The following is a 25,468-nucleotide window of genomic DNA, read 5'->3' on the forward strand; positions in this document are numbered from 1 at the left end:
GAGTTGAACCAGGTTCCAACACACTCCGCATGACCTCGAACGCACCCCTGTCAGGCAGAGCCAGAGGTCCCCGCTCCGAGAAGCTGAAAACCTCCCTCGGCACCGACAGTGATGGCTCCGAGGCTGATGTCGGAGCCGAACTCACCAGCGCCGAAGCACCGAGAGGGAGGGCGGGGTCGGACAAGGGTCCGATGCCACTCACCCCCTCGGAGCAGACGAGGGAAATCCGGCGCCGAGATTCTTCTAAGGAAGAAATCGGAGCCGACGACGGAGCCGAAGACATTTGTATCGGCTCCAACGCTACCACAGTCTCGGTTCCGAAACGCCCCGGCTCCAAGCTCAAAGGAGTCGGAGGAGGAACATAATGAGGAACAGGGTCAGGCATCGACTGATGAGTCTGGCTCTGAAGCATTTGGGCCAGTGCCTCGGACTTAAGAAGTCGACTCACTACCCTCTGAAGGTCATGGTCCGAAAGCCTCGATGACCTAGAGGAGTGAGATCTATGGCTCCGTTCAGACAGCAAGGGAGATGCTGGAGCCGAATGAACGGAGCCAAGGGAAGGTGACCTGGACCTCTTTCTAGATGTCGGCTCCGAAGGTTTAGTCGGAGCCGACACAGGAATTTCCAATACCTCGGCTCCAGCCGGAGCCGAGAAAACCACAGAAGCTGTAGTCTGAGACTCATCAGCTCCAGCCGGAGCCGATGTAGAAGGAGGTTTCAAGCCTTAGGCCTCGACTCAGTAGCTGGAGCCGAGGACCTAGAAGCCTTAGAGGGTTTTCCCGAAGAAACAGTAAGGGAACCCTCAGGCTTAAGTAAACCTCTCAAGATAAGTTTATTTTTTCTTTCCTGCAGGACTCTGGGGCTGAAGCCATGGCATACAGCACAAGAGTCCTGCAGGTGCAAAGGTCCCAGGCAGTAAACACAAGAAGTGTGACCGTCTGTCAGAGACATTTTCTGACAGCATGAATCACACTTCTTGAAGCCTGAGACCTTTGAATCCTTGGACATTATCAAGGACCTAAGTGTAACCACACACAAAAGACACACACACACACTGATTACACTACAAAGGAAGTTAACTAAATTATAGTAATTAAACTGTTTAGTTAGCTTAAGTAAAGGATATATCCCTAACACAACACAAACACTCCACTAGGGATAGAAGGGCCCGAAGGCCTAAAGGAAGAACTTTTAAGTTCTTGAGGGAAAAAAATTTGAAACAAGGAAGAAAAGGGATGAAGTACGCTAAACTAAGGGAAATATGAACAATTTAGCTAAATAAAAGGGGATTTAAACTAGTTTAAATCGACTGATTAAACCACTGACCTGAGCCGGTAGAAATACAACACCTCGATCGCTGTAGCGGCAAACGAGATCTGCGGTAACTCACGCCTAGCATTGTGGGATATAGGGGGAGCCTCGAGCCGGTGGAACCAACTCTCGAGCTTTTAGAGTGGCCGAGTCGGAGCCGAGGTCGGCTCCGAACCCATCCAGCAAGAATGAAGGCGAGATAGACAACTTAACATGCTTTGGTTCCGTCCAAGTAGAAGTGTAGCTGCATGTGAATGTCCAACGAATGCAGAAGTCTCTCACCCTTACTCTGTGGGTTTGGGTAAAAGGTAGGCAAATGAATTGTTTGGTTAAGGGCCACACTGGACACTACCTTAGGCATAAATGTAGGGTTTGTCCTTAGAGAAACCCTGTCAGAATGGAAAATGATAAAAGGTTCCACAGCCATGAGTGCCTGTAACTCGGAGATTCGTCTAGCAGACGTTATTGCTAGGAGCGGAGCTGTTTTCCAGGATAAAAATTTTATATCAGCTGCAGAGGCTGGCTCAAACGGAGGCAGTGTGAGTTTTTCCAAGACATAGTTGAGGTCCCAAGCAGGTATTGGTGCTCTCCTTGGAAGTGTTATGTTTTTGGCCCCTCTGAGGTACTACCTTAGTAATGGATGAGAAAAAAATGGGTGGTTCTGTACTGTAATGAGCTGAGATGGCAGAGGTATGAATTTTAATTGATGAAAAGAAAGCATCTCAGTTAAGTATTGCAAAATCTGAGGAATATTTGGAGCAGTCGTGTCAATACCTTGTGTCTGGTTCCAAGCACAGAATCTATTCCATTTTTCTGCATAAAATAACATCCATCACTGCTTTAGAGAGAGGTGCGTCTTGAATGGCTACATTATCCGCCAATTGTGCCAGGTTTAAGGTCCCGAGTTGGCTGTGCAGTATCTGACTGTCTTGTTGGGTCAATAAGTGAGGAATTTGAGGTAATGTCCAAGCTGGGCATTGAGACAAGCAATTTAGGATTGGGTACCAGTGCTGGCGGGGCCAGTCTGGGGCAATCAGTATCATTTTTGGCTTCTCTTGTCTAACCTTGAGGAATACCTTAGGGAGGAAAGGCATAAACTGCTAGGTTTTTCCAGCTGAAAGATAGAGCATCCACTTTCCATGCTTGCTTGTGACAAGTCCTTGTGCAGAATCTCTGTAGTTGGCAGTTGTGAGGGGAGGCAAATAGGTCTATGTCCGGGCATCCCCAGTTCCTTATGCTGAAGACTTGTGGATCCAATTTCCACTCGTGGAAATCCATTAGGTTTCTGCTTAGTTCGTCTGCCAGAGTATTTATCCTTCCTGGCAGGAATTGTGCATGAATATGTACTTAGTAAGTCAGTGCTGTGTCCCACAAGTTCATGGCTAGTCTACAGAGGGAGTAGGAATGCGTGCCCCCCCTGCTTATGTACCACATGACTGTAGTATTGTCCGTCTTTATCAGTAATTGTCCTGGATGAAGTTGATCCTTGAAGGCTGTCAGGGCATTCTGAACAGCTAGCATCTCTTTTTGATTGATATGTAGATGCATTTGAATTGCGGACCGAGTGCCCTAAATACATCTTCCTGCCATATGGGCCCCCCAAGCATAATCTGATGCATCTGTTGTCAATGTCTGCCTGGCTGTGGGTAAGGTGAATGGCTGTCCCGTGTTGAGGTGACGGGCTTTTGCCCATCGAAACTCCTGTTGCAGGCAGGGAATGAGGGTAATTGTTTCCAGGCTGTGGCAATGTTGAGTCCAAACACTTTTCAGATACCAATGAAGTTTCCTCATACACAGTCTTGCATATGGAATTAGCAGTATGCAGGATGCCATGAAGCCCAAAGCCTGCAGAATTTTTCTTGCAGATAAATGGGTCTTTGTTGCCAACATTTTGAAATAAGTAGTCAGTTGTCTGTGTTTGTCTGGCGTAAGACAAGCCATCTGGGCAGCTGTATTTAAGCTTGCACCCAGGAATATTATCTCTTGAGAGGGTACGAGCTTTGATTTATTTTCGTTTACTGTGTACCCTAGACCTGTTCGTAATCTTTTTACAAACGCCAGATGCTGTAGTAGGATGTCCTTGTTCTCTGCTTGAATAAGGCAGTCGTCCAAGTAAGGATATATTTGTATTCCTCTTTTGTCTGCAAAATGCAATTACTGGTGCCAGGCATTTTGTGAAGACCCTGGGCGCAGTAGATAAGCCAAACGGCAGTGCAGAGAATTGGTAGTGCATTGAGCCAGCTATAAATCTGAGGTACAAGCCAAGCATTCTTGCCCAGCATGGGCAGAAGCTGCTGCAGAGTCAACATTTTGAATTTTGGAATATCCAGGAATGTGTTTAGGATAGACAGGTCCAGTACTGGTCTCCAGGCTTTGTCCTTTCTGGGTACCAAGAATAGCCTTGAGTAAAATCCTTGTCCCTGCTCTTGTTGTGGTACTTGCTGAATAGCTCTCATGTCCATGAGGGATGAAACTTGTTTTTGTGCCTCTGCCCATATGAGTGGCAGGTCTGGCATACCGTTTGGCCTTGGCAGGGTGTGAAAGTGGAACCTGTAGCCTTGAGATACGATATTTAAGACCCATTTGTCCTGGGTGATCATGTGCCAATTTTGTGAAAAAAGTGCTAGTTTTCCCCCCAAAGGAGCTGCCAGAAGATAAGTGCTTGGTGCTGGCAGGGGAAGTCATTGAGACCGTTTCATGTAATGCTGTGATTTTTCCTCTCCGCTTTTGGAGGTAGAAGCACCCCATTGTTTTGGCCTGTATGAGCCTTGGGGCTGTGATCTGCCTCTGGGGCGTCTGTATCTGCCTCTTTGTGGCCTGACACTGAAAAGGACCACTTCTTTGTAGGCCAGTTCCTGCTAAATCTGGGAGGCTGTACCTGTAAGAAATCCTTCACTGTTAGCATAGATTTAGCTTTGTCCTCCATTTTCTTCAACACCTCTTCTGCTTTAACACCAAACAAGGTATGTTGTAATGGAGCATCTAATAGTTTTGCTTTAACATGATCGGGCAGATTCTGTTCTTTTAACCAAGCATGCCTCCTAATGACAGAATCTGTAACTGCGGCCCTGCAGGAGGCCTCTAGACAATCAAAACCACATTGCAAAGTATGCTTTACCACTTGTTCAGCTGCATGCAACAAATCCTGCATTTCTTGGTTTTCTGCACATTCTGAATTTGTCAACATTTTCTGTTTAAGCAGTGACACAAGACATTGCTGATATTTAAGCATATGAAACTGACAATTTAAAGCTCTTACAGCCAAGGTAGCAGAAGTATAAATCTTTTCCCCCCATCTGTCCAGGGCCCTTGAATCCCTATCACAGGGGATAGTTTTTTTTTGCAGTGGAAGCCTTGACCCCCTTGGGACCCTGAGGAATAGTTTCTGGGTCAGCAGCAGGGTTTTTGTAGAGAAATTTATGTGAATCAGGAACCTTGTAGTATCTGTCTGGCTTAACAGGAGCTGGTGGGTAAAGAGTCAGGAAACAGACCGGACTCTGAAAATACATCTACAATGTCTAAAACAGGAGGAATAGCAAGGGGCCTGTGCTGAGGTAATAAAAGGAAGTCTCTGAGCCTTTTCTTGGATTCTGAGTAATCTTGGCTCTCTCAATGGAAATGCTCCCTCATAGTATGAAGGGTCTCCCCAAAAGAATAATCCTCAGGAGGAGAGGCTGAAGGGATAGATTCTTCAGCATCAGAATCCTCAAATGGAGAAAGGGAATATTCCTGTTCAGAAGAGGAATCCGAGGAAATGGAAACCTGATCTGAAGATTCATATTCTATCTCTTGCCTAGGCCTCTTATCAGGAGGGGGATGGGAACCCCTGATCAAAGTAATCAGGTCTTCGGCCATTTTAAGCATCTGTTTTTTTAGGCATGGAGGCCTGTTCAGGAGAATGCTGTACTTGTTTCTTGGTCTTTAGAGCTGCTTCAGTCTTTGCCTTTGAAGCTGAAGTTGGCTTTACATACAACTGTGTAGGCCTGAAAAGATCCTCAGAAGCAGATGCCTGCTCAGCGGCTCCGGACCCATCTGAGGGAATAGTTTCCGAGTGTCCAATACCTTGAGTTTCCAGCAGCCTAGCTGGCGCCACATGGGAGTCGGATGCGGCCTATGGCTCTGAGGTAGCGGGCATCAGCGGCTGTGAAAGAGCCTCACTGAGAACCGGCGACAGGCCTAACGGAAGCTTCGTCGTTGGTTTTGGACCTTGGATGCCTGTCCTTTTCTTTGCGCTTTTTATAAACTCCGGTAGTCGGCTGTTCCGACGGCATTATATAATTGAATCTTCTGCCAAAGTAATGAAATGCAAAATAGTACCGATGCTTAATAGTGCATTGGTTAAATCTAGCACAAAACCGACAACTAGCAATGTCGTGGTCAGGGCCTAGGCAAGGAATACAGTAAGAATGAAAATCCTTAGGAGGTATGTGCTTCCCACAAGAAATACAATTATTAACTTTTTCTGACATTGGCCTGGAGCAAGAAAAAAAAGTTTCCCCAACGGGGTACTTAGCTTTAATGAAGACTTCTGATCTGAAATTCGAATTTGAAAACCTCAGTAGTCGGCCGACCGGCACTTGCGAACTGCTTTTGCTTCGGGCACCGCGCGGCAAGAAAGACTGAAGAAAATGGCGTGGGCTGCATCTTTTATACCCCTGGTGCACTGACGTCAGGGAAGAGGCAACAGCAACCGACGCCGGACCTAGACTTTGGAACTCGTACCGACTGCGGGTAGCCTGCCAGCAGGATAACACAATTGTAACGACGGCAACAGTGAAACACGAATATCTTGAATTCTTTCTTGTGGTAAGAAAGCCCTCAGGAGCACGGTGTCTAACTCGGCGCCTACAAAGGTGACACGCTGCGAGGGCAATAAAGCAGATTTTTTGGAAACACTTGGAATCCCTGATGTCTCAAGTGAGCCGTCACCACTGCCATACATTTGGTGAACACCCTGGGGGCTGTGGTGAGACCAAAGGGCAGGGCTCAAAACTGAAAATGACTGGCTCCCAGCCGGAAGCGTAAATGACTTCTGGATGCCCTGTCCATCTTTATATGGTAGTAAGCATCCTTGAGGTCAATGGAGCACATCCATACTTCCTTCCCCAACAATGAGAGAATAGACTGTAAAGTGACCATTCGGAACTTGGACTTTTTTACATGGAGGTTCAAGTGGCCGAGATCCAAGATGGGTCTCAGATCCCCTGTTCTTTTCGGCACCAAAAATAATCTTGAGTAAGTCCCTAATCTGAGCTGGTCTGAGGGGACATGCTGGATGGCTCCTTTTGCTAGCAGCTTTTGAACTTCTGAAGCTGTGGAATCCCTTTGACTGGGTGGAGCATCTGGGATTCTCTTGGTTGGCGGGGGATGAGAAGAGAAGGTAATATGATATCCTCCAGAAATTATCTTTAATACCCACTCGTCCTGGGTGATGCCTTGCCAGGCTTCTGGGTATAGTGAAATGCGACCCCCGACTGACTCTGGAAAAGCGCAGTCGGGCCTCCCATCAGGAGCGTTGGTAGGAGGAACCGCGAAAGGAATTGTGGTCCCCCTGGTTATACAGGCCTCCTCTGCCTCTAGGGTGGCGTCTACCTGAGTTACCACCCCTTCCCCTGCCTCTGGAGGGGGAATCACCATGTGAGTCTTGAAAAAAAACTCTGCGGCTTTCTGAACCACATTTTCCCACCCTTCTGGCCCTTGGTTAAAGGTCTAGAAGGCATGGAAAAACGGACTCCCACAGCAGACAGGGTTTTTCCTTCCTGCTCGCACCTAGTGAGAGTATCTTTCACCTTGGTTCTGAACGATGAACCGTCAAATGGGGCGTTGGTGAATGCAGATTTGAAGGTCTCCGCAAAATTACACAGGCGCATCCAGGAGTGCCTCCTAAGAGAGACTCCAGAACTTGCTGCCCTACTCTCTCAGTCGGCTGCATGCGAGATCAGCCTCATGGAGGAGCTAGTAATGAAATTTAGGGTAGACATCTGGGCAATGACCCTCTGAGCCACTGAGTCAGAAACGTTACCCTGCAGAGACTCTCCAAGCTCTTTTAGGAGATCTCTTTGGAGCCGTGTAAAATGTGACAAATAGTTCAGCGACCGTAGAGTAAAGGCCACTAAAGAAAACATACGCTTCCCATACTGGTCCATGGTCCTTGACTCCTTGTTAGGGGGATGGACAGTAGATGAAGTCTCAGCTAGTTCCTTCTTGGTGGCCGTTGCCAACACCATGGCATCTACTGGAATGCCCTTTGTGAGAAATTCCTTGTCAGCGGGGGCGGACAGAAACTTGTTGGGTCTTCTGGGGACTGGTTCCACAGTGTCAGGGGTTTCCTACACCCTTCGACAAACAACATCCCGGAGTTCACTGAATGGGGGAGATCCCCAAGAGGCGGAGGGTTGAGACCCAAAGGCCTTCAGGAACACCGACTTCTCAGAGGGAGATTTGGAGGGCCAGTCGCGCCTCTGTTTCAAGATCCCCAGGATATCTGAGAAAGAGATATCTTCAGAGGACGACTTGGGGAACCCCTCTGACTCCTCAAGGTAGGTGTCCGAAGTGACAGACTCATCCTGGGAGTCGATGTGCTTCCTCTTGCACACACTTTTTCTGGAGGGCTCCTCAGGCAAACACTCTGGGGAGACCTCAAAGTTGAGGACCACTCATGGAGGTATCCTGAGGTCTTGTGTCTCAGCTGTCCAAGGACAGAGGGTGATAAGAAACAGATACTGGTGCTGGAGGGGGTAGAGTGTCGGTGCCAGACGCAGCTGAGGACCTGGCCAGCATGCTCCGCATTACCTCGAAAGCTGACCCCCCGGCTCCGAAGAACAACCAACCTTGGAAGCCCTCGGAGCTGAAGGGATAAGGTCCAAAACCAAGGCAGGGCCCAAGCTCACCCGAGCTGAAGCACAGAGCGGGAGGCTCGGAGCCGAAGATAGACCCAAGACCTCTCCCTCGGGCCAGACAGAGGAACTATGAGCCCTGGACGCCGCCGACGGGATCGGAGCAGAGATCAGAACAGATGCGCCAAGCTGGGCTACTGGAGCAGATGCAAAGGCATCAGACGGAACAGACAACTCTGGCTCCGAAGGCCGAGAAAGGCTTGGAAGAGGAACATACGAGGATGGATGGGTGACATGCTCCGGGGCCGATTAGGCTGGAGCCAAAAACAATTTGGCCAAGACCGGTGATTGGAGCAATCTCTGTACCACTATCCACATAATTGTCCGGGAGAGTCCTGGAGGACCTACAGGATAAGGTCGGAGATCTGGACCTCCCTACAGAAGGAGACTTACGAGAAGGCGAAACCAGTCTAGAAACTGGAGACCAGCTCTGAACAAGCATTTCAGTCATCAGCCCCGAGAGACTGGGAGCCAATGTTGACAGTCAATTCACCCTCTCCTTCGGCCCCCAAACCAATGGAGCCGAGGAAGCTGAAGTAACTTGGCAACTTTCTCTGGCGGCTCTGCTAAAACTGACAGAGCCGGATAGTGTTTTTTGATTTAGAGGTCTTGTCTGCTTTAGAGGGAGAGGACTTAGGAACTGGAAGCCCTCTCCAAATCTTCTTCGAAGGAGAGTTTCAGTAATCCCTTCAGAATCCGTTTGTTCTTCCTCTCTTGAAGAGTGCGTGGGCTAAAGGCATGACAGAACATACAGGATTCTTGGAGGTGGATAGCCCCCAAGCATGCGGGAACTATGCCTCTAAATTAAATGGTCATAGAATAAACACCACAGGAAAGAAAGGACCTCTAACAAACGGCCCTGACAAACAAAACAAGGGAGGACTAAGTTAAACGGCCCTAGCCCAAAGGGACAGGGCAACACCGTAACAAGCACACAAAGGGAAACTGGGACACACACAACTAGGACCAAGTCCTCTAACTGAAACGAGACTAGCCCATAAGAAGGGAAGAAACGCAAACGGGATACCAAGACAAAAAGCCAAATAGGCTACACAAACAGTTTATCAAAAAACAGAGACTAGCTATGAAAATAGCTTTTGGAGCAACAAACTACTAAAAAGTAGAAGAATGTTATACTTGGCCACGGCCAAGAGCAAGACCACGTCTGAGCTGTACGAGCGGCAAACAAGATCTGGGGAAAGCGAGCAGTGCAGCATGGGATACCTCTTAGCCACGAGCCAACTGAAGACTTCGAGCTAGAGTACGGCAGAGTCGGAGCAGAGGTTCGGGTCCGAACCCACGGGTAAGAATGTAGGCGAGATTGGACTACATAACATCGAAAATTTCAGGAAGAGGCTGACCGGCACTTATGAACTGCTTCTGCTTCAGACACTGCACGGCAAGAAAAGCTGGTGTAATGGCGTCGGCTGCATGTTTTATACCCCTGACGACATGACGTCATGGAAAAAGTGACAGCATCCGATGCAGAAATCCCAAAACTCTGGTATTCAGGCCGACTGAGGGCTACCTGCAGGCAGATAACCCAAATGTGATGACTGCAAGAGTGAAACACAAAGAACATTACCAGGATCCTTGTGTAGAGCTGAAGATGGGGACAGCACAATCAGCTCGAAAGCAGATTCTCACTGGCTCCGAGGCTGATGTAGGAAGAGAGCTCAGCTCAGACCGAAAAAACTCAGGTCAGAGTGCCCCCCCCACCCCCCACGGACCCGGCTGGAGAACTTTGGTTCCTAGACACCCAGGACAGCATCTGGAGTGTTTGAGCAGGAATCTGTTCCGAAATCTCCTGGAGGGGTATTGGAACTGAAGAGTCTACAGCAAGTGGTATCTGGCATTCTGGCTCCAAAGATCCAGCTTGGCTCAGAGGAGGAATAAGTCGTGGATGGCTCTGAAAATGGCTGGGTTGAAGCCGAAGACAATTTAGCCAGTGCCAACGACTTCAAAAGTCTGTGCACCACCCTGTCCACATCATGATCAACAGACAAGCTCCTAGAAGACCTGGAGGAGAGGGTTGGTGAACGAGATCTCAAGGTAGGGGAGACCGGTACTAGTTCAGTGGACCGGCTCCGAAGGCCATAGAGCCAAAGAATCTGATTTGTCTACTTCAATGATCTCTCGGTTCCGAGGGCTGTGGAGCCGAAGAGATAGATGTTACTGAAGTTTTGGCGAGTTTTTCTGTGGCTCCAAATGAGTGGAAGAGGAAGATGGTCTTTTTGTAGGCTTGTCACCTTTGAGGAAGGGGACTTCCTTTTAGAAGAGGTACTCTGTGTAAAGCTTCCTCAAAAGGAGGTTTCAGGAGTCCTTTGAGAAGTAACTTGTTCCTTCAGTCCTGTAAGACATAGGAGCTGTGTGTGTGACAAAGTACATGCCTCTTGGAGGTACATGGGCCCCAAACAATAAATAGAAATATTATGCCCATCAGTAAATTACATTTTTGGTGAACATTTCTGACACTTTTTGAAGCCTGATGGCTTAGGTTCCTTATCTCTGCTTTCCTTAGACATCATGAGAAGGAAACTACTACCAATACTGGAAAAAAAAAAAAGGTAAGCACTAGCTACACTTCTATAGAAAAACTAATACACTCAAAATTTACGTATCCTAATAACACATTATAATAAAGCACAGCACATCTATTGAAGAGAAAAGAAAAAAAATAGCTCTGCCCTCAAAGTTAAATGGGAACTAGGCCCTAACTTAAACGGACCTAGCAGAGCTACAAAAAGGGGACACAACAGACAAACCCTCTAACTTAAAGCGGGTACTTGGGTCTTTAACAAAAGCAAGCTAATTACAGACATGGGAATACACACAATAAAGAATAGTTGTGTAAAATTCTTGCCATAACCATAGATGTCCTCTTCCATGTTGCAGTATTTTTGTTGTGTGGGATTTTCTGCCTCAGGAAACCCGTACATCGCCTCCTATACAAAAGCTTCAGTTTGGCTGCTGCAGCTGCGTGGGACGTAACATACAGGGCTATAAACCAGGGTCCTTAAAGCACAGACCTCAGAACTTTAAAGCCCAGCAGGAGTAGTATAAGGCCCACCAGGAGTGGATGCCAGTGAGGTCAGGTATAGGGCCATTGGGTCATTATGTAGTTTTCATAGGTTCTCGGTGCAGAGTATAGGGTACCAGGAGGCAAAGGGTATGCTGTACTGGATAAAAGAAAAAGGGTTTTTTTGGAGGGAGGGAAGGAATACTGCAACATTGAAGAGAAGAACATCTATGGTTAAGGTAAGATTTTACACAACTATTCTATGTTCTTCTATTCCTATGTTGCAATAGTCTTGATGTGGGAGAGTAATCACAGCTTAGTTGGAAGGAAGGGTGGCAAAAGAGGCTGATTCTAGGAATCCCTGTAGGATTGCTCTGGCAAATCCTGCTCGTACTCTGGAGACACTGTCTAGTTTGTAGTGTTTGGTGAAGGTGTGTATGGTGGACCATGTAGCTGCTTCCATAATGGAAGCAGTGTCCAGACCTTTGAGGAAGGCTTTGGAGGCTGCCACTGTTCTGGTGGAGTGAGCTTTACCTCCTAGTAGAAGTTTTTTTGCCATGGTGAGAGCAAGAGAAGGAAATGGCTTTTCTTATCCAGCAGGAGATGGTTTGTTTGGAGACTGCATTGCCCATGGCCCTGGGGTGGCACGAAATAAAGAGATGAGTGGATTTCCTAATGGACTTTGTTTTGTCCAGGTAATATCTCAACTGTCTGTGTACATCCAGGGAGTGAATTATCCTTTCCCCTTCACTGGTGGAAGAGGGGAAGAAAGTGGGCAGGTGAATAGACTGGTTTAATGAGAAATCCTTGACCACCTTAGGCATAAAGGAGGTGTTTGTTCTTAGTGTTACCCTGTCCTTGTGGAAAGTAGTGCAAAGGGGGGGGGGAGCCATTAAGGCCTGTAGTTCTGACACCCTTCTGGCTGTAGTTATGTCCACTAGCAGGATTGTTTTCTATGTGCACATCTGAAGGGTAGCCGTCCCAGCAGGTTCAAATGGTGCTGGGTTAGTTTTTCTAGGATGAAGCTCAGGTCCCAGGGTGGTCAGATGGGTTTTCTTGGAGGCCTAATGTGTAGGACCCCTTTTACGAAAAGCTCAACATCGAGCCTGGCTAGCTGGAGGTAGGCAGGCTGAGATGGCAGAGAGAGATGAACTTTAACTGAAGAGTATTGTAGTCCACCTTTTACAAGCTGATGTATGTAAGCTAGGATGGGGGGGCTGGGGGTGGTCTGCAATGCATGGGTCCCTACCCTTGTCCAGACACCATTTTGAGAAATGTTCCCATTTAGTTAGGTAGGATTTTCTACTAGTAGGTTTCCTGGCCTCCCGCAGGACTGAAAGCATGTCCTTTGAGTAATGGTGCCTGAAGGGAAATAAACGTTTATCTCCCACATGGTCAGCGACAGCATCTGCAAGTGTGGGTGGATGACAATTCCCTTTTGTTGTGTCAGAAGTTTCACCTTGTGGGGTAACATGTGGTGAATGCCCTTGGCTAGACTGGGAAGTAGGGGGAACCAGTGCTGCCTTGGCCAGTAGGGAGTCACCAAAAAGATTTTTGGTTTGTCTCTCCTTATTTTCAGGACTTTTTGAATCAGTGGGAAGGGGGGAAAGCATATATAAATTTCCCCTTCCAAGAGATGCTGAAAGCGTCTACTCTCCAGGCTACAGGGGAGTAAATCTTGGTGCAGAAGGTCTCCAGTTGTCTGTTCTGGGGAGGCAAACAGGTTTATTTGAGGAGTGCCCCACCGGTGGACTATATCCAGGGAGACTGTCCTGTCCAGCATCCATTTGTGTTGTGGGGAGATGTCAAGCTCTGTAGGTCTGCCTGTTTGTTGTTCTGCGAAGGGATAAAGGATGCCTGCAGGGACAGGTTGTGGCTAGAGGCTAGCTCCCATATCCGCAATGTTGGGTATGGTCTTGTCCCTCCCCATTTGTTGAGATACCCACATAACTGTGATGTTGTCTAACTATTAGCACACCTGGTAGAAGCAGGGGGGTGAATTTTTTCAAGGGCAGGACGACTGCTGACATTTCTCTCACATTGATATGTTTGGACATTATTTTATTTTACATTTGTTAACCAGGAAAGTCGGACTTGGAACGAGCCAATTTTCAGCGGAGGCCCAGGGAGAAATGCTCCAGATGCAGGTCTTTGTTACGTGGGAGGAAACCAGTGCACCCGGAGGAAACCCACACAAAAACACAGGGAGGACATGCAGACTCTGCACAGAAGGCACCTCAGCCGAGAATCAAACTGGAGAATCTCTTGCTGTGACGGGACAATGCTACCACTGCAGCATCCTACCTGCTTTACCGGAGTTGTAAGTGTGGGCTGAAGGGGAAGGCCGGGATTGAGCTGTACTTGTTGAATCCACCAGTGGACTTCCGCCTTTAGGCAGGGTAAAAGTGCGATTTCTTGTTCCAGGAGATGGTGGTGTTGGGACCAAAAGCTTTTTAGGTACCATTGTAACTTTTGCATATGCAGCCTGGCAAGTGGAAGCATAGGGATGGTTGCAGCCATTAGGCCCAGGGTCCTTAGGAATTGCCTTGCAGTGATTATATGGGTCTTCAGCAGGGCTTTGAAATGGGAGGTCAGGGAACTGACTGTCTTGGGGTAAGAAAGCCTTCATTAATAGTCTGTCCTGATTCTGCAACTAAGAAATATCTTGTCTTGCTCTGGGGTCAGGGGATTTTGTAGAAGGGACATGAAGAGCAGATGGGTAGAAAGGGTTTCTTCGCAGTTTGGAGGATCAGGATGTCGTCCAGATAGGGATAAATCTGAATTCCCTATATTCTGCAATGGGAGGGGCAGTGGACAGACCAAATGGCAAGGCAGTAAATTGGAAATGAGAGGAGAGCCCAGAGAAACGTAAATATTTTCTGTGGGAGGGTAGTATGGGAATGTGCAAGTAAGCCTCTTTTAGGTCCAATGTGGCCATGAAAGCCTTGGAAGGTATGAGGAGGCAGCTTGGGAGCGACAACATTCTGAAGGTGGGCACCTCTAAGAATAGATTTAGGAAGGAAAGGTCTAGAATAAGTCTCCGTGGTCTGTTCTTTTTGGGGACCAGGAACAGTCGAGAGTAGAAGGCTTTTCCTTCCTGTCCTGGGGGACAGGTTCTATGGTACCCAATTTCAGAAGGTCTGTCACGGCTTGTGGCAAAAGATGCCTTTGATTTCTTGGGGGGGGGATGCTTCTTAGGGGTGGCCTTTCATTCCAGGAAAGGATGTATTTTTTGTTGGATGACTGCCAAGACCCATCTGTCTGTGGTGATGGTTTTCCAAAAGGGCAGGCAGTGAGACAGATGGGCAGAGAGGGGTAGGGGGGCAAAGCAGTCATGCATTGTTTGGGCCTCCTCTGTCTTGAATGGGCTGCATTGGGGGATGTGGAGGGGCAGCTGTCCGGGAGGTGGTTGGGCTTCTGGTTCCTCTCCTAGGCCTGGAAGAGGCAGATCCAGCAGGGGCTGGGTTACGTCTGACAAAAGTGGTCTTGGCTGAGTAGTTCCTATAGTATTTGGGGATGGGAGACACCAATAAATGTTTTTGTAATTCCTTACTATTTTCTTGCAGGTTCTTGAACAGATTTGCAGATTGGGTTCCAGGGGGGCATCCAAGATCTTAGACTTAGTCCACTGGTAGGTGTTCTAGTCTAAGCCAGGAATACATCCTGAGAACAGAAGCTGATGCTGCAGAGCGAGCAGAAGCCTCTGCAGCATCACAGCTGCATCTGACAGAGTGTGTCTGGCTACTTGGGCAGCCGGAGAAAATTTTGAAGAAATGTCATCTTTAGTGGGGCAGTCAGGACTACTGGCTAGTAAGGTGGCAGCCTGAAAGACTAGGTCCAAAGCAAATTTGGTCAAATGAGTTTGATAGTTGACTGCTCTAAAAGCCAAAGTGGAAGAGGTGTAGACTTTCTTACCAATCCTAGCCATAGATTTGCTATCTATGTCAGTGGGGAAGAGAGAGGCAGACAGAATGAGTCTGGACAGTTTGCCCGGATATGTGGCGATCACAGCTAGGTCTACCGGGGGGGGGTTGACTACAAATTTTTGATCAGGCACCATGTAAAATCAGTCTGGCCATTTAGGGCCAGGTAGCCGAGAGTCTGCTGTCTTAGAGGCAGTGGTAAAAGCATACAAGTATGCAGGGATGACAGATGGGATAGCAGAACGTAAGGGTGATTCTACGTGTAGCAGTTCAAAGTACCCTTTCTGAGTTTCAGACATATGAGGTGTGTCCCATTTGAAATAGTCTTTCATTCTGGTGATAGTTTCACCAAATGTAATTATCTGGAGGAGAGTCCCCTCAATAGATTCTTCATCTGAGGAGTAGTACTCCTGAGGGGAAGCAATTTGTGAGGTGTAAGAGATGGATTTCCTCAGAAGGGAAGTAATCAGTGTCTTGCACTTCTTCCCTGTGCAGAGAGGTTAGGGGGGGAGGGAAGAAGCAGAAGCAAGTCTAGGGCTTAGTAGTGGTACAGTAGAGGGAGATGAGACTGAAGGCCTAAGGGCCATAAAGGCCTGCATGAAGGAGGAAGTGAAGGACTGCCAGTCAGGTAGGCCTTCCTTAGTCATGGTCAGATGTTTGGTCTTTTGTTTTCTTTTGGATGGAGCGGTCTTAGGTGTAGGCCTGGAGTCAGATGCCGAAATAACAGAAGTAGCTTCCAGAGGAAGGACCCCGGTCGGAGGCTCTGCGAAGTCTGCTAGCCCCTCGACCTAGACTGTAGTCGGGGTCTGGGCTGGCTCCGTGGACGTGCCAGTCGGCCGCAAAACAGATTCCACAAAAGTCGCTGCTGAAGTAGACGCTTCTTCTGAGCACCCCTCCACTCCTAAATCAGAAGATGGCGGAGCGTCCGGTAGCGAAGCAGCAGAGGGCCTAGGAAACTTGGCCTTCTTATGTGGAAGTTCTGGCGATGCCTCAGAGGGTGGGATCCATCCTAAGGGCTAAACGCTGATTCTCCAAAGACGAAGGGCGGCCAAATGGCTGTGCAGGGTCTTAGGTACAAATGATTGGCAAATGGAGCAGGCGTTGTTGTCATGCTCCCGGCCTAAGCAAAGAACGCATCGGGCGTGTGAGTCTTTATGGGGAATCTGGCGCCCGCATTGGGATTTACCCTTTTCTGCTGACATCGGCTAAGGCTAGTTACAACACAACAAGCTTAGCAAGACAGAAGAAAAGAATCCCAATGGGGTACTTGGCTTTTTTAGACGTTTGCATTGAAGGAGCGAAGCACACGATGTAGTCATCTGCGGCTGAAAAGTTCTGAGGTCTGTGTGTGCAGATGTCACATTTAAGGACACTGGTGTATGGTTCTACGTGTGACGTCCCATGCAGCTGCAACAGCCAAGCTGAAGCTTTTGTATAGAAGCCGACGTACGGGTCGTCTGAGGTGGAAAATCCTACAAGAAGAATACTGCAACATAAGAATAGGACATTTAATTATTCTACAGAAAAAATATGACTGGATAGAAACGGCCTTCTGACTAAACTATGGCCAACAAAGCAACACAGTAGCAACATTAAATAACGCACGCAGCACTACAGCAGAGAAAAACTATCTACAATACTAGAACTACACCAACAATTGTATCAAAAAAACAAGAAAATATAAAGTTTTAAACAAACAGCCACATTCAAGGAGAGAGCATCCGAACTCGTAAAGCGGCAAACAAGATCTGAAGAATAACACCACTGCATGATGGGATAGCTATTCAGCCATGAGCCAAGTGAAAGACTTCGAGCTAGTGTATTCGGCCGAAGATTGGCTCTGAACCAATCCAGTAAGAATGAAGGTGAGATAGGACAACATATATATGCAATACAGTGGCAGATTTAAAAAATTCCCTACAGAGTTCTCTGTTGGAAATAATTGGTGAGCAAATGGATGCTACAAAGGAAATTAGGAAATTATCTTTTGAGCTGGGATACACTATCTGAACTATATATACCAACTCCAGGATTGCACTACAGTGGGGAAAGGGCATATACGTTTTATTTGCCCAACAGTACTTACATTCAGTGAAATGTGATTGCGTTTTCAGTGATTTCAGCTTTCAGCGATTTGGTGCAAGTGTTTTGAAATTCAGTGAACTGAGCTTTCAGTGAATCAGAGTAGACCCAGTGGAAATCCGAGTAGACCCAGTAGAAATCAGAGTCTAAACCAACAGTATTTGAAGCACTGAATATTAGAACAGAAATAAAAAAAATGAATTGGGATCTTTAGAAAAGGACAGGAGCAAGTTGCATAAAAAATGGAAATTGTGGGAACAATGCATGCAAAATAATGTTTTGGAGGAGGGAAGGCAGGAATTGAGCAATTTATGTAATGTTGGATTGAAAATTATACAAAATGTGTGCTGTGTAATGTTTGTTTTTGGGAAAATGTTAATATGTTTGCTTTCTTTTATATAAATATGTTTGCCTGTATCTTAGTAGGCCTTCACCTTGCAGTCAAGCTCTGGCCAAGATATCGGATATTAATGGTATTAGCTCTGTTGTCAATCGACATCTGATGTACCTTACAGCATCACATCTTAAATCAGTTGACTCAACAGACATCAAACTAAAAAAAGATGACCCAAATCTCAGCAGCACGACATTTACTTACGTCAAACTAACGACACCTGCTCCGCAACAGCTCTATGTACCATCTATCAAGCAGTTAGTAAATTGGTATTTCAAATGTATTCTGTACAATCAACTTCGATGTTTTGTGTTGATAATTAACTTACTTCAATTGGAGCTGTAATGCCTTGCTGGTTCCTTCCTAGGCCTGAGCCTTCTTTCCATCCCATGGCCTGCAGCATTTTGTTCCCGATGTTACTATTGTCAAGTCCATCTTTTGTTGGCTGTTCAAAGTTGCTATTAAGAATAATGTAACACAAAACACAAATCTTTAATCACAATGCAATCTTGCTGTGCATCACTGCAAACACAATCAAAACACGCAACTGCTCTGTAGTGTGTTAAAAGTGTCTATATGCACACAAAGGCATTTTCTTGTGTGCAATCCATCACAATGTCATCTCACAGTGAAGATGGCCTGTACAGAAGAGCACAGGCGACTGCAACCACAGAAGCACTGTCAGGTTAAATGACTGGATCAGTCACAGTGAAACACGACTAATTTAATCAAATCATGAACTACAGAAAGGTCAATAGCAATTCATTGGCTTTATCCCTCTGAGTTAAATTGCTGTACAATATTTTGCCAGTTCCTCTCTGCTACCTCCTATAGTCATCTAAAACTTAATGCCAAGAGGCAAACACCTGCTACACAACGGCTTTCCACCCAAGGGTTGATGTGAGGAGCAAATAAAATCAGAAAGGAAAGCAACGTCACTGGATGGGTCCTCTCACCTTATAAGCCATCTTTGACAGTTTCATTGTGAAAAAGATATCACCATAACTATACATCTGTGTTGCCCATTTTCATTCAACGAATGTCTTAGACCTGATCTTAGATCCAGCTTGGTTGCATTTCTTTCAGACTCTTGTATCCAACTTTGAGCTCCTCCCCTTACCCCTAATGCCCTAGACCCCAGTTCTACCTCAAAGTGTTGTGCAAAATCTTACCATAACCATAGAAACCAACAACTTAAAAAATTAGCGCTTAGGATGACTCCTGTTTCGGAAGCCCCGACTGAGCCTCTGTAGAAGGCCAAGATTCCTAGGTCCACTTCCACTGCCTCTCCGCTTTTGGACGCCCCGCTAGCTCCCGATTTAGGAGTTGAGGGATGTCAGACAGACCAGTCGACTTAGGCGACCTTCGAGGAAGCCATTTCGCAGTTAACGACAAGCATGTCCACAGATTTAACTCAGACATTGGCTACTGGCAAGGTTGAGGGGGAAACCAGACACAGCCAGTTCTCCGCCCGGGATCCCTCCTCCAGACACTGCTATCCTTAGCCAGGCATCCGATTCCAAGCCTACATCTAAGAGTACCCCAGTTAGAAAGAAACAGAAAACCAAACATCTGACTACACCCGGCAAAGGCCTACTTGACTGGTAGTCCTTCACCTCATCTTTGATGCAGACCTTCATAGCCCTTAGGAGGCGAGGTCCCAAATTTGTAATGTTATCCGGCATAGAAGGTAAGCCTTGGTACCTCCCAGTTTGTTGAGATACCACTTGACTGTGGTGTTGTCTGTGAATATCTGAAGGGGGCCTGGTTGAAAGACAGGAAGGAAAGCTTTCAGGGCTAGAACTACTGCAGTCATTTCCCTGACATTTATTGGTTTCTTTTGAAGGGTAGGATTCCAGGCCTCCTGTAGCATGAAACCTTTCATGGTAGCCCCCCACCCTAGGTCTAATGTATCTGTATGCATATGCTGGGTTGGGGAGGTGGTTGTAGTGGAAGGCACGGGTTCAGAAGTATTTGTTGGATCCACCACTTCAGTTCTGTTTTGAGGCAGGGCAGGAGGGTAATTTGTTGGTCTAGGGGATGTTGGTGTTGTGACCACACATTTTTCAGGCACCACTGCTGCTTTTGCATGTGCATTTGGGCTAGGGGTAGCATCAGGATGGTGGCTGCCTGGAGTCCCAGGATCTGTAAGAATTATCTTGCAGGTATCTGATGAACCTGTTGATAGGCTTTGGAAGTGAGGGAGAGAGAACTTTGTCCTGAGGGAGGAAGGCCTGCATCAGGTCTGTTGTGATCCTGCAGCCCAGAAAGATTTTGTCCTGCTGTCAAATCAAGGATGATTTTAGGAGGTTGAGGGTGAATACCCAAGCTTTGAAGTAGGGAAGTGGCGAACCTCAGATGATTTTGAAGGGTGTCCTCTTTCTGTTAGAATGAGGATGTCATTTGGGTAAGGATAGATATGAACACCTTTGGTTCTGCAGAAAGCTATGGCTGGGGCTAGGCATTTTTGTAAATACCTGGGTGCAGTAGATAAACTAAAGGGCAAGGCTGTAAATTGAAAATGAGAGCAGGGTCCAGTGAAACAAGAATTTTCTGTTGGAGGGTTTTATGGGAATATGGAGATAAGCTTCTTTAGATCTAGAGTGGCCAGAGAGGCCCGGGGGTGGCAATAATGGAAGAAGAGTTTGAAGGGATAGCATTCTGAATGATGGAACTTAGGAATATTTTAGAAAGTAAAAATCTAGCATTGGTCTCCAAGGGCCATCTTTTTTGGGGACCAGAAAAAGACTTTAGTAGAAGCTTTTTCCTTTCTGCCCTGGAGGGACAGGTTCTATGGTTCCTAATCTCAGGTCTTGCAGTATGCGGGATGAGGTGATGCCTTCTTGGGGGGGGGGGGTGCCCCTTGGAAGGGTTTTTTTCTTCTAAGAATGGAAATATCCATTTTGTTTGATTGCCAGTACCCACAGGTTTGATGCAATGGTTTTCCAAATGGGGAGGCAGTGGGAGAGGTGGACTGACAAGGAGAGGTGGGCAAGGCAGTCATGCATTGTTGGGTCCACTGCTATCTTGAAAAGGCCGTCTGACTGGGTTGTGGGGTAAGTGGCCTGGAGGAGGTTTGTCTCCTGGTTCCTCTCCTATGGCTGGAAGAGGAAGGGATCAGCAGAGGAGGGGGCCTCCTGACTAAGTCTAAGCAGATAATTCCTATAGCATTTAGGGATGGGGGACATAAGTGCTTGATGTCTTGAAGATATTTACTTTTTTCCTGGATGTTTTTGAAAAAGTCTGCAGACTGTTTTCCAAACAGGAGGTTGTGGTCTAATGGGGCGCCTAGGATTTTAGACTAAATCCTCTGGTAGGGGTTGGAGGCGTAGCCAAGAATATCTGTATAGTACTGACACAGAAGCAGCAAGGCCTCTGCTGCTATGTAACTGCATCTAATAGAATGCATGGCTACTTGGGAAGCCAGGGACAGTTTAGATGCTCTCAGTTTTGGTGGGGCAGTCAGGGGTGGCTGGCAAGAGAGTAGAGGTTTGATTAACTAGAAGCAAGGCATATTTAATCATGTGGGTTTGGTAGTTGATAGCTCTGAAGGTCAGGGTAGAGGAGGTGTAAACCTTTCCTATCTTGTCCATGCTTTTGCTATCCTTATCAGTAGGCAGAAGAGATGCTGAAGAAATCTGTCTAGATTGTTTATCTGGGGATACAGCAATTACAGCAGGGTCTGCCTGCGGTGGCTTTACCAAGAATTTCTGTTCATCTGGAACTTTGTAGAACCTGTCAGGTTTCTTAGGAGCCAATGGTTGTGAATGTGGGTTCTTTGATGCTGACGTGAAAGCATCCAGGCAGGTGGGGATGACCGCAGGATGGCTGAAGGCAAGGGAGATTCCACTTGGAGAAGTTTAAAGTATCTCCTTTGTCAGTCATTTAGGAAGTGTCCCATTTAAAGTATTCTTTCATTTTAGTGATAGTCTCCCCAAATGTGATATCCACTGGTGGGGAGTCCCCTTCTATGGATTCCTCATCTGGGGAATATTATTCAAGAGGGGAGGCAATTTGTGAGGAATAGGAGATTGATTCATCTGAAGATGAGTAGTAGGGTTCCTGTTCATCTCCTTCTTGGGCAGTAGGCAAAGGGAGAGAAGTGGCAGAAGCAGGCCTAGGACTAAGCACTGGAATAATTGAGGGGGAAGAGGCTGTGGGCTGAAGAGCCATGAAGGCCTGCATCAAAAAGCTGGTAAATGATTGCCAGTCTGGAACTCCTTCGGAAGATGGAGTCTGGTGCTTTGTTTTCTTTTTCAAATAAGATTCACTCTCTTTTAATCAATGAGCTCTTAAGAGGTGAGAACCAAACCTTGCACCTTATGCATGCGAGGTAAACACCTTAACCACTGCGCTAAACGGCTTTCTGCCTGGGAATGGAAGGGGTTTGAGGGAGTGGAATCTCAGTTGTTTGTCCAATGATAACGGGTTCCCCCATGACTTCAATAGAGACCAACATCAGGGCTATCTCAGTGGCCGTTACTTCCGAAGCTGCTTCCTCCAGGGGAGCCAAAGTAGACTGTTCTATCGGACGTCCCTCACCTCCTAAATCGGAAGCTGGCAGGACGTCTGATGGTGGAGAGGCAGAGGACGTAGGCCTGGAAAACTTGGCCTTTTTCCATGGTGGTTCCATTGGAGCGGTCAATTCGAGATCCATCCTGAGTTTTTTGAGCATCTGGTTTTCTAAGTATAAGCTAAGGGCGGCCAGACAGCTATGGAGGATCTTAGACACAAAGGATTGACAAATGGAGCAAGTGGTATGGTCGTGCTCTCGGCCTAGACAAAAGACGCAGCGGTTGTGCGGATCTTTATGCGGTATCTGGCACCCACATTGGCATTTACCCTTCTTAGGGGACATTGGGTAACAGTAAAGTACAGTTGTGCACACTTACCATAAATGTAGATGAGTGTATTCACTGTTGCAGTCATCACATTTGGGTTATCCCTGCCAGGGTAGCCCTCAAGTCGGCCCGAATACCAGAAGTGTAGTATTTCTGCATCGGGTGCCATTGCCCCAGGATTGATGTCAGGTCAGTGTTATAAATTAAGGTAGCCTACACCATTACATCAGTTTTTCTTGCCCTGTCAGGAGCCCCCAAGAGGGAGCTAGGTTATGGTGGAAGAACACTACAGTAGAAAGTAATACCAAAAAATCCTTGCAAGGATAGAAAGAAAAATTGAGAGAGACCGACAAGGGGGATGGAGGGAGGGAAAACCAGGACTGCAACACTAAATACACACAAACATCTGCATTTATGGTAAGTGTACACAACTGTACTATGTTCTTCGTGTTTCACTGTTACAGTCATCACATTTGGGTTGATTCCCACAGTTGAAGATAAGGGTGGAAGCAGTCAAGAAGACTGGGGGCTGCCTAGGATGCCCTGCCAGACTGCTGTGGCAAAGCCTGCCCTGGATTTGAAGATAGGCAGATGGTAATGTTTGGTAAAGGTATGAACAGATGTCCATGTTGCAGTCTCCAGGATGTCCCTGGTGGGGACCCTTCTGAGGAAAGCTGCAGAGGTGGAGGTTGCTCTTGTGGGAATGTGTCCTGACCCCCTTGGGGGGAGATTTCCCGTGCTGTTTATAGCAGAAATGGATGCAGTGTGCGATCCACTTGGAAATGATTTGTTTGGATATGGCCTTGCCCTCTGCTCCTGCAGTAAAGCTGACTAACAATTGATCAGTCTTTCTACATGATTTAGTCCTGTCTAGGTAGATTCTGAGCTTTTTGTGCACATCTAGAGAATGCAGAATCCTTTTCCCCTTGTTTTGTGGGTTAGGGAAAAGGTGGGCAAATAAATGGATTGGTTGACAGCCACATTGGACACCACTTTAGGCATGAAGCATGGGTTGGTCCTGAGGGAAAACCTGTCAGCATGGAAAATGATGAAGGGCTCTACAGCCATAAGTGCTTGTAGCTCAGATACTCTTGTAGCTGAAGTGATGGCCCGAAGCAAGGCTGTCTTCCAAGAGAGGAACTTTAACTCTGCTGATACTGCTGGTTCAAATGGGGCAGGGTGAGCTTTTTCAAAACAAAGTTAAGGTCCCAACCTGGGGTAGGTGCTCTTCTGGGTGGCCTTAAGTTGTAAGCCCCTCTTAGGAACTGTTTGATGAGAGGGTGGGAGAAAAGAGGTGGCTCTATGCTGAAATGAACAGAGATGGCAGAGGCATGCATTTAATAGAACAGAAGGATAGACCCTTGTGTAGTAGGTCAGCTAGGTAATCCAGGATGAGAGGTAGGGAGGGCTGTGCAGTTCTGGCTCCTCTATCCTGGATCCAGGTGCCAAACCTTTTCCACTTGTCAGCATAAGACTTTCTAGTGCTAGGGCGTTTGACCTCATGTATAACATCTAGAACTTATTTGTCTAGATTGGCAGCTTGTGCAGTGGTCAGGAATAAACCAGGCTGCCAGACTGAGGATCTGCAACTGGGGATGCGTGAATTCTCCACTCCACTGGGTCAGGAGTGTTGGGATCTGTGGGAGATGCCAATGTGGCAGTGGTGACAGGATGCACAGCAGAGGGTACCAGTGCTAGCGTGGCCAGTCTGGGGCAATCAGGATTATCCTTGGCTTTTCCTCCCTTACTTTGAGTAGTACCCTTGTAATGAGCAGTAGAGGGGGAATGCATAGACCGAGAGGTTGACCCACTAGAAGGATAGAGCATACACTTTCCAGGCCTTGCTGCGATGATCCCTGGTGCAGAATTTGCTGAGCTGTTGGTTGGAGTGGGAAGCAAAGAGGTAGACCTTCAGGGGTGCCCCATTTCTGAGTTACAAGGGTGAAGGTTCTTTGGTCTAGCTGCCACTTGTGTGGGTCCAGAAGATTTCTGCTCAAGTTGTCTGCCAGAGAGTTTAGAGAGCCTGGTAGGAATTGTGCTAATAGGTGTAGACGCATCGGTGAGGCCGTGTGCCAAAGGGTCATGGAGAGCTTGCACAGAGGGTATGAGAGAGTCTCTCCTTGCTTGTTGATATACATCACAGTGGTGTTGTCTGTTTTGATTAGTAGAGGCCCTGGGGAGAGTAGGGTCTGAAGCCTGTAGAGCTTGCTGATCAGCTAACGTCCCTTTTTGGTTGATGTGCAGATTTATTTGGTTTGGGCTCCATTGGCCATAAATGCACATGCCATCCAGATGTGCAGCCCAGGCATAGTCTGATGTGTCTGTGGTGAGGGTCTGGGCGGCGTGGGGTTGTGAGAAGGGTAGTCCCTTGTTGTGGTAGCATGCTGCTGCCCACCAAAGAAAATCTTTCCTTAAACAGGGTATCCACTGGTAGAGTTTCCAGGTCTCGTGAATGTTGACACTAAATGCTTTTTAGGTACCACTGTAGTTTCCTCATATGCAGTCTGGCATATGCAATGAGTAGAATGCAAAAAACCATGAACCCCAGAGCTTGCAGGATTATCCTTGCAGATAACTGGGGTCTGGTGGCCAGTTGAGAGACATAGGTTGTCCGGTAGGTTTGTTTTTTCTGGAGTAAGAAATGCCATCTGGGATGCCATGTCCAGGCTTGCTCCCAGGAATACAATCTTTTGCGTGGGTACTAGTTTGGATTTCTTTTCGGTGACAGTATACCCCAGGGAGAACAGTAGGTCCTTTACAAAGGTCAGGGTGCTTCTGAAGCTTTTCCTGTCTGCCTGAATCAGGCAGTCGTCTAAGTATGGGTAAATTTGAATATTTCTGTCTGCAAAAAGCAATGGCGGGAGCCAGGCATTTTGTGAAAAATCTGGGAGCAGTGGATAAGCCAAAGGTAAGCGCAGAGAACTGAAAGTGCAGTGATCCTGCCCTGAAACGTAGATATTGCCTGCAAAATTCCCTGTTTGGGACGTGTAGTTAGGCCGCTT

At 47.2% G+C, this 25,468-nt stretch overlaps 1 protein-coding gene across 1 annotated transcript in view; it reads right to left on the reverse strand.

The window, feature by feature from the left end:
* The window catches only part of LOC122807832 (RNA-binding protein 5-like), a 1,001,232-nt gene that overhangs the window by 80,799 nt on the left and 894,965 nt on the right, over positions 1–25,468 (reverse strand). The window contains exon 23 of the mRNA XM_044078931.1: positions 17,954–18,083. Within this exon, the coding sequence (XP_043934866.1) occupies positions 17,954–18,083 (130 nt within the window). The remainder of the gene's footprint in view (positions 1–17,953; positions 18,084–25,468) is intronic.

The sequence above is a fragment of the Protopterus annectens genome, chromosome 7.part1 (genome assembly GCF_019279795.1).
Source record: "Protopterus annectens isolate FY-2018-M chromosome 7.part1, PAN1.0, whole genome shotgun sequence".
NCBI lineage: Eukaryota > Metazoa > Chordata > Ceratodontiformes > Protopteridae > Protopterus > Protopterus annectens.